A 9123-nucleotide genomic window follows, 5' to 3' on the forward strand; every position below is an offset into this window, starting at 1 on the left:
CTCCCTTCCCCCCCCCCCCCCCCCCCCCGCCATAAAGAGAAAAGAACGACTGACAAGGGTAAAGAGAAGACTGGGGAGCAGATTCACCAGCGATAAATCGTAGGCAACCTGAAACGCATCCGCCAAGTGCCTTGAAGCTCTCAACAATCCCGGCTCTCGTCCAGGGCCTGTAAGGCCCATACCCACACCGGGCCCAAAGAACCCAATGCTCACAGGACCCGCGGCCGCAAGCAACACGACCCAAGCGTTCGGGTCACAGGTGTGGGCTGAGGATGTGAAAGGAGGTGCGGTCCAACCCAGCTCGGAGTTAGCCGGACAGGTCTCGGCGGCTCGGCGTCCGGCGGGATTCACCCGCTTCCCAGAAACCCACCAGAGCCGGACACAGCGAGGAGCAAGCTCGAACCTACGACCCGCCCCGGGCCACACCCTTCAGTGAGCCAGACCCGCCCACAGCCTCGTCTCCCCCCCCCCCCCCCCAGGCTCCAGCAACTCCGGGACAACTTCCGCCGACTCGCGGCCCTTCAGAGTGTCTGGCTCAGGGGTGAGGGGCCCCGGGATGGAAGACCCCCCTCCCCAACACAGCTAAAAGTCACCGCACCTCCAGTTTCCTACCTTACCGGCGCCTGCGGCGGTAGCCACTCCGGAGGCCCAGGCCAGGAGAAAGCCCCCCCCGAGCCCGCTGCTCACTGGGAAATGTAGTTCTGGGCTCGGCTCCACACCAACGCCCCAACGCTCCGTAGCGTTCTTCCTCTGAGGACTGGAACTCGGCCCCGCCCACGGGGCGCGATGCTTCCTGGGTATTGTAGTTCTGAGGTTCGCTCTTGGGCCGGTGAAATGAGCGACGCAGCGTGCAAAAGAAACTCTCTCACCTGATTGGACGAGGTCTCCAACACGCTTCTGCGCAGAGTAAGGGGGGCGTCGCAACGCCTGGGGGAGAGGGAAGCGGTAGCGTTCTCGAATCGTTGCCTCTGGCTTTTCTGCTGACAGGATTTGTTAGCCGGTTCCTCTTTTCTGTGTGTTGTTGTGGTTGTGTGTGTGTGTTGCCCGCACCCCGCCCTCTCCTCATTTGTTTCCCCTCGGCTTGGATCCTGCCCAGTGGGCAGTGACGCCACTCGTATCCGCCCGCCGTGGGTCCCCCTCCCCACCCCCACCCCAGGTCCCCCGGCGCGGAGGCGGTAACTATGGAGAACATGGCGGAGGAGGAGCTGCTACCCCTGGAGAAGGAGGAGGGAGCTCAGGTCGGCGTCCCGACCTCGGCCCCGGCCTCGGCCCGGGTGTCAGATTCGGCTCCGGAACCGGCTCCGACTCCGGCCTCGGCTCCAGCCCCAGCCCTTGCCCGGGCCCAGACTCCGGCCCTGTCCCCGTCCCTAGCGTCTGCCCCCGAGGAGGCGGAAAGCAGTAAGTGCCGGAGCCCGCATCGTCCCCCGCCGCAGGAGAGCCGGGGGAGTTGAGGGAGGGGGATCGCGGGGATCGGCAGGTCTGGGTTCGGAGCGGAGGGGGCCGGGGTAGCGGGCGAGGGGAATTAAAGGGCGCGGAGTGCCCGGAGGCACCTCCGGAAGCCTCGGGGTCGTGTCAGTGAACAGCGCCCGGGGGGCCGGGAGGTGCTGTGGGCTCGAGTAAACGACCAGCATGAGATGATGAAAATCATCTCATGCTCAGAAGTAAGGTTCACGCAGTTATTGTGTGCTGGAGTCCGTCGCCAGCCCGCGCCGGCCGAGCCTCACCGGCCCTGGCGGGTTGGACGGCCCGAGGCGCCCCGGCTTGGAAACTGTCAACCAGCTTCTCAGCCTCGGTGTTTCCTTCTCCTTTGTAACTCGCTTCCCCCAGAGAATTCGAGACTTACAAAGTTGTTTGGTGGGAGACAGCTCAGTGCCCTCCTCCAGGTCTCGACACCGAACGAGTATGTATTTATTCCATCCCCTCAGAAGCTGACGGTTGAGCATGAGTAGTCCGTGTTACTGTGCTCTGAATCCGCTTCATGTTTTCTGAGTGGTAGTTAGTTGATTGGATCGTTTGGGAACTTTAAAACCTGACGATTAACCACTTCTGTAAGGACCTTCTGAACGTTTTTAAATGGCAAGGAAGGTTTAGCGACTACTTTCACGAAATTGTTTCATGGTCCGTAAATTGATGTTTCTTCCTCCTACTGAATAACCACGTAGGGTATTTTAACCTATCGTCTCTGCTACGATGTGACCAATTTTAAATTTGGTGTTTTTAAGACACTTGGATAGTTGTAGTCTAATAGAATTACCCTGCGATTTTAAAAGAACATTAACTGTTATAAGTAGATTTAAAACAAGTAGGTCTAATCGGAGCAAAGAAAAGTCACCATCTCAGGTAGACGCTTCATATACATGCATGGCTTGTACATGCAAAATAAGGCCTGTTTATTTCTTCACCTACAGTATGGTGGTGGATGGGGAGTTTTACACTGCAAAGTAGCCTTCTGCTTTTCAGATTATGTCTATTTAAATTGGTCACAAGAGATTCAGGTGCTTTAGGGAGTGTATGCTTTCTCCACCTCCTCACCATTAAGAATGTGTTAAGCCAGATACCTGTACTACACACTGAGATTGAAGGGGGATATGCAGTTGGAGACAAGCCTGGACTACAGAGAGAGACCCTGTCTCAAAAATAAAAATAAGGATTGGGAACATTTATGTATTCCAGGACTTATAAGTATCATATAAAGATGTATATACTGTTTGAGAAACTTGGAAAATGCATTACTGGGACAAATAATGACTGAGAAATCTGAAATGCGTTAGAATTAAGATACATATTAATAATACTCTAAAAATTATTTTTAGATGATCTAGTTAGTCTTTTGAAGTCAATCATAACTAGGGAAGATGAAGATGGTGTATCTGAAATAGAACTGAAAGCTGAGGAAACAGTAACAGAAGAAGTTTTAAAAGAATCTCCTGACATCTTGGACTCACCTAATTTAACAAGAGGTTTGCCTGTTGACTTCTAGATATTTAGTGTTACGAAAAGCAGGTTGAGTGATTTTAAAATACAGATTGCTTGATACTACCTTTCTTTAATCAGAAAGTGGTTTCAGAGATGTTTGATAGGTATAAATTTTGTAGACAAATCTTTGACAATTTTCTTCAAATGTGCTACAATTTTCAGTTTTCTAGTTTTACAGGCTTTCACTTTCAATAATTTCAGCAGGTACAACTTTATGTAATACTGTACATCTTGCTTCACAAACATAAGTCTTTGAACTATGGAGCCAAAAATCTTTGTGGCTTCCAATATTATAGGTTGGTTTGTACACATAGGATTCTTGACTATTACTGACTTAGCAATTAAAAGTATTTGATCAAACAGGAAAATTTTTTTGTCATTTATGAAAATTATACCTCATTAAGTTGTTTATTAATATGCTTTAGTACCTGCTGTACACAAGAACATGAATAAAGCCAGGTGGCTCACGCCTGTAATCCTAGCTACTCAGGAGGCTGAGATCTAAGGATCACAATTCAAAGCCAGCCCAGGCAGGAAGGTCTGTGAGATTCTTATCTCCAGAAAACCAGAAGTGGCTCAAGTGGTAGAGTGCTTGCCTTGAGCTGAAGAGCTGAGGGACAGCACCAAGGCCCACAGTTCAAGCCCCACCATTAAAAAAAGAAAATGAATAAAGAGTAGGTTGCTCTTTTTATTGCATATTTGTGAGGAAGACCAATTATTCTAATGAGTGAACACATGAACTGAGGCGATGGAGACTGGATGGTAACAATGTAAAAACCAAAGTTAATAGTCTTAAAAGAGTCTAATGAATATTAAAGAGCCCCAAGAGTGAATTCCATTTTCTCCTTCCACTTTGGGGAGCTTTACCCATCAGTTAGCGTCTTATACACTCACGTTCCCACTTTGTGAATGTTCCTTTGCTATGGATGCACATAAATTCAGATCTCCATCCTTAGAAAAAAGAGAATTACAATTTCATCCATCTTTTTAATTATCCGACTTCCTAAAAAAGTAACTATACTAATTTTCTGTATTTCATTTCCCTTTCTGATCTCATTTTTTCTCACAAACACCCCGCTGAACCTGCTTTTCTAAAGGTCACCAAGACATGCTGTATACTAAATCTCTTTAGACCTCTTGATCTGTACGGCTGTTTGTAGTATTCAGCATTGAGCATGTCTCTTTTACAGACTCATCTGTTAAGTACCTACATCTTTCCATGTTTCACTTCTAGAAATACCCATTTATATTAATCAGTAGTGGTTTTATCAGCTTTTGAGAGTGAATCCCCTCACACCTAGTCAAGAATATGTTAAAATATTTTAGAAGACATTTCAAAATTTTGTAAGGTATATAATTTGAAGACTCATTTTTCAAAAACGAGTCCATAACTGGGAAAAATATGATTCAAAAATATGAAATGTGGGGCTGGGAACGTGGCTTAGTGGTAGAGTGCTTGCCTCGCATGCATGAAGCCCTGCGTTCGATTCCTCAGTACCACATTCACAGAAAAAGCCAGAAGTGGTGTTGTGGCTCAAGTGGTAGAACGCTAGCCAGCCAAAGAAGCTCAGGGACAATGCCCAGGCCCAGAGATTAAGCCCCAGGACTGGCAAAAAGTAAAAAATAAAAAGTGTCACTAATTTAAAGATAATAAAATTACAGTATAGTTATCCAGTCATAACTGGGTAAGCTGAGTTGTTCCCCCCTCCCTCCCCCATTTCACAGCTTTTTTTCTTCTTTTTTTGTGCAGTGGTACTCAGGGCCTCAAGCAAGTGCTTGATAGGTTGTTCTCAGTTTTACCTAATATGCATTTTTCTGATTGGTATCTCCCTCCTGAGTGCCAGAAACAAATTTTCAGCAGCCTTCTGAAATTTGTGTGGTATATAAAACACATTATCAGAAAACACTTTTTCTGTTCCTTTCTACCAAAAGGGATTACTCTTCCTTCTTTGGTTAATGAAATTGACACCATCTTCCTCAACCATATAAACTCAAAATTTTAGAATTGTCTTTATTATGCAAAACTTCATCCCCCCCTGACTTCTCACATCCCAGCTTCCGTTCTTCTTTCTACTCTCTCTCACCTTTCTATTACTATTACTCATTTTCTCACCTCTTGGATCCACTTTGTCAAAAATTCCAGATGTTTCAAGAATAAAATCCAAACTAACTTACATAGAATTTCTTCCTCCCATGATGTAGATTTTTTTTCTTGAATATATCTACCTACTACTTTTTTATTTTTTGGGTTTTTTTGGGGGGGTCTGGTCGTGTGGCTTAAACTCTGGGCCTGGGCACTATCCCTCAGCTCTACAGCTCAAGGCTAGCGCTCTACCACCTGAGCCACAGCGCCACTTCCGGCTTTTTTTCTTTTTGCTTATGTGGTGCTGAGGAATCGAACCCAGGGCCTCAGGCATGCAAGGCAAGCGCTCTACCACTGAGCCACCTTCCCAGCCCCCCATTACTTTTTTAAAACATTTCCATTCTAGCCAAAGGTAGGGTAGTGGAAGCTATATGTTTTTGGGGTTGTTGTTGCTGTGTTTGGGTTTTTTTGTTGTTGTTGTTCTGCTGGTCCTGGGGCTTGAACTCAGCCCCTGGCTGCTATTACTGAGATTTTGTTTTGCTTAAAGCTAGAGCTCTACCACTTGAGCCAGAGCTCCACCTTGGGTTTGTTGTTGTTGTTGTTTTTGCTTTTTGGTTTTGTTGGTTGGAGATAAGAATCTCATAGACTTTCCTGCCCAGCCTGGCTTAGATCCTCAGGTCTTAGCTTCCTGAATAGCTAGGACTACAGGTTTAAGCCACCAGGGCTGGCTGTTAGCTGTTTGTTTTATAACACATACATTTTATTCATAAGGCTCCTTTAATTTATGAGTCACCCTACTAGGTCTCCAATTAATTGAAAATCTGCTCAGTACCTTAAGTAATAAGTGCCACTCAGTAACTTGTTAGAATTAGTCATTCCATGCATGACAAATCTTTGTCACTACATTCTACCTACCATTGCACTTAGAAATTAACATACTAATCTTTCCCATGTGGTTGAAAGTTCTTTGAAGACAAAAAATGGCTTATAGTTCTTCAGCACTTCATAAAAGATAAAAATAATTTTTGTGTAATTACAGTAACTATAGATTAAAATTTAAATCTGTGAATTTATACTGTGGATTTTTTTCTCCAACTTTTTTTTCTATTGTGAAACACATTTGTCATTTTGTAAAATGAATGTTGGTATTTATTTACCATTAGATTCTAGGACACTATATTACAGAAGATAAGTGTATAAACTTGTATATTATATGATCAAATAAAATGGAATTAGAAAACAAAATTTTTTAAATAAGTTTTTTATTGTGAAAATACTGTACAGAGGAAGAATTACAGTTACATGAGCAAGGTAATGAGTACATTTCTTATCAAGCATTGTTGCCTCCTCCTTTGTTTTTCCCCTACTATCCCTTCCCTCCCATTAGAAAACAAATTGTTAAAATGTGATTTTCTAACTCTTTAAATTTCCTTTCAGAGAGACACATCTCAATTCAAAGGCAGCTTGCTGATCTAGAGAAGCTAGCTTTCGTAACTGAAGGAGACTTTGATTCTACCAGTTCATTGAACTCAGATAATCTTGATGCAGGTAATTCCATTTGGGGAATTTTTTCCCTCTGAGTTGTTACCTTTCAGCTCATGAAAACAGTTTGCTTAGAATAGGTTGGCTTCACCAGGAGCCTGTAATTCTAGCTACTCAGGAGGCTGAGATCTGAGGATCGAGGTTCAAAGCCAAGGTTTATCTCCAATAAACCACCAGAAAACTAGAAGTGGTGCTATGGCTTAAGTGGCAGAGCGCTCACCTTGAGCTGAAGAGCTCAGGGATGATGCCCAGGCCCAGCGTTCAAGCCCTATGACCTACAATAAATAAATAAATAATATAAAATTAAAAGTGGACAAGACATAAATGAAAAAGCAAAGGTAATGAATGTTAAAAACTCAAAACGGACTGGGAAGGTGGCTCAGTGGTAGAGCGCTTGTCTTGCATGCATGAGGCCCTGGGTTCGATTCCTCAGCACCACATAAGCAAAAAGAAAAAAAGCCGGAAGTGGTACTGTGGCTCAAGTGGTAGAGCACTAGCCTTGAGCTGAAGAGCTGAGGGACAGCACCCAGGCCCAGAGTTCAGGCCCCATGACCCGACCCAAAAAAAAACCAAAAAATCTCAAAACAGGCTGGGAAGTTGGCTCAGTGGTAGAGTGCTTGCCTCTCATGCATGAGGCCCTGGGTTTGATTCCTCAGCACCACGTAAGCAGAAAAAAGCCCGAAGTGGCGCTGTAGCTCAAGTGGTAGGGTGCAAGCCCTGAGTCAAAGAGCTGAGGGACAGCGCCCAGGCCCAACCTCCACAACCAATAACAAAAAAAAAAAAATCAACCATTCCTAGTTACTATACGTTTTACTATTATCTCTGCCCTTCCAGTTATCTACACCTGTTTTATCAGCATAGTATTACTTTCCAAAGGTAAAATAAAGCATATCTCTTCCCAAACTCAGTTACTTGTGGTCTATTGTAAGTATGATTTTTGAAACATGTAAATTTAAGTAATATAGTTATCCTTTCAATCATATGGCATACTTTAACATCTTCTATACCATCTTAAGACATCTTAAGACAAACTCAGTATATTTACAACTTTAAACATGGAGTTCACTATTTTACTAATCTATAAAAATTCTTGTTCAATAGATATCCAGTAAGATGGGTGCCCACTACCATTGTATCATTTGTTCAGCAACTATCACCAGAAGGACTGACATGCTAGGGCATGTTAGGCGCCATGTGAATAAAGGAGAGACTAAGTCCAGGTACATTGTTGGTAAGTTAAGCCATCTCGTTAACATATTAGCAAGTAGACCCTTCAATTTTAATAATCTAGTTGTTCTTTGCAGACCCTTAGATAATGTATATTGATTTAACTAAATCATTTAGTTGACTACTAATGTTTTATTGTGTGATGTTTCCAATAACATTACAGCTATTCTCAACAGATTCTGACAAATGGTATAAGCCAAGCTTGGTAGTATTTGCCTACAATCCCAGTATTTGGGAAGTTGAGGCAAGAGGAGAGGATTGTGATTTCAAGGCCATCTACACTATACAACAAGAGTTTGCCTTCACAAAAACACGTGTGACACTCAACCACATATAACTTGACAGATTATTCCTACTAATGGCTTTTAAATCAGTAACTGTGTTATACTTACTGCACAATAAATAAAAGATGCAAAGAAAAATATTTATTTCTTGGTCCTGGGGTCTGAACTCTGGGCCTGGGCACTGTCCCTCAGCTCTTCAGCTCAAGGCTAGAGCTCTACCACTTGAGCCACAGTGCCATTTACGACTTTTTTCTGCTTATGTGGTGCTGAGGAATCGAACCCAGGGCCTCATGCATGCAAGGCAAGCGCTCTACCAGTGAGTTGCCTTCCCAGCACCCAAGATCTTTTATTTTGAGTGGTATCAAATCTCAAAAATTAAATTAGCCCTATGGCCTAAAGCACCACTTAATTTCTCATAGAACCTCATTCACCATTATTGATACTCGAGATGTGAATCATGCTTCTTCAGTGAAATAGAAAAATACTTAACATTAGGAAAGGCTACTTTTGTTGGCAGTATAGAAAGATGGTTGCTGTTTTGTCAACTTCTGATTGTAATTTCATTAAAATGCCACAGATATTTTAACCCAATTATTTTCCTCACAAATTACACATTATTTTTGAATATTTAAACATACATATTTATTACTTGAGTTTATAGCTTAAGTATTCTAGTGTATATCTTTTTTGGGGGGGGGGTGCTAGGCCTGGACCTTGAACTCCTCAGGGTCTGGGTGCTCAAGGATAGCGCCTCTACCACCTGAGTCACAGCTTCATTTCTGGCTTTTTCTTTTTGGTAGTTAATTGTAGACAGACTTTCCTGCCTGGGCTAGCTCTAGGCTACAATCCTCAGATCTCTGCCTCTGAATAGTTAATATTATAGGCACGTGCCATGGGCACCAGGCCTCTTAATACATATCTTGTTTTGGTTTGATTTGGCTTGGTTTTGGGGTTTTTTGTGTATGCCAATACTGATGCCAGAATTCAGAGCCTAGCTGCTGCGGGGGGGAG

General features: G+C 43.8%; 3 protein-coding genes across 9 annotated transcripts in view; 2 read left to right on the forward strand and 1 right to left on the reverse strand.

Moving 5' to 3' along the window:
- The window catches only part of Swt1 (SWT1 RNA endoribonuclease homolog (S. cerevisiae)), a 64549-nt gene extending 63650 nt beyond the window's left edge, over positions 1-899 (reverse strand). For 3 of the 6 annotated variants that reach the window (XM_013021802.1, XM_013021803.1, XM_013021796.1), the window contains exon 1: positions 613-666. The gene's annotated coding sequence lies outside the window, so the exon portion shown is untranslated. Of the gene's footprint in view, positions 1-370; positions 391-612; positions 667-687; positions 713-869 lie in introns of those variants that run through there. The other 3 variants (XM_013021800.1, XM_013021799.1, XM_013021798.1) reach the window with 3 other exon arrangements.
- The window catches only part of LOC105989658 (TRMT1-like protein), a 40465-nt gene that overhangs the window by 895 nt on the left and 30447 nt on the right, over positions 1-9123 (forward strand). For both annotated transcript variants that reach the window (XM_013021804.1, XM_013021806.1), the window contains exon 2: positions 7703-7832. In XM_013021804.1, the coding sequence (XP_012877258.1) occupies positions 7703-7832 (130 nt within the window). The remainder of the gene's footprint in view (positions 1-7702; positions 7833-9123) is intronic.
- On the forward strand, positions 945-2903 carry LOC105989659 (TRMT1-like protein). The gene is made up of 2 exons (XM_013021807.1): positions 945-1398; positions 1828-2903. The coding sequence occupies exons 1-2, from the start codon at positions 1182-1184 to the stop codon at positions 1947-1949; spliced, it is 339 nt and encodes a 112-aa protein (XP_012877261.1). The 5' UTR covers positions 945-1181; the 3' UTR covers positions 1950-2903.

Source organism: Dipodomys ordii, unplaced genomic scaffold (genome assembly GCF_000151885.1).
Source record: "Dipodomys ordii isolate 6190 unplaced genomic scaffold, Dord_2.0 Scaffold57, whole genome shotgun sequence".
In the NCBI taxonomy this organism is placed as follows: Eukaryota; Metazoa; Chordata; class Mammalia; order Rodentia; family Heteromyidae; genus Dipodomys; species Dipodomys ordii.

Coding starts and splice junctions, on each gene's coding strand:
- LOC105989659 (XM_013021807.1), top strand. CDS start 1,182: ATGGAGAACATGGCGGAGGAGGAGCTGCTACCCCTGGAGAAGGAGGAG. Junction 1,399..1,827: donor CCCCGAGGAGGCGGAAAGCA/GTAAGTGCCGGA, acceptor CGCTTCCCCCAG/AGAATTCGAGACTTACAAAG.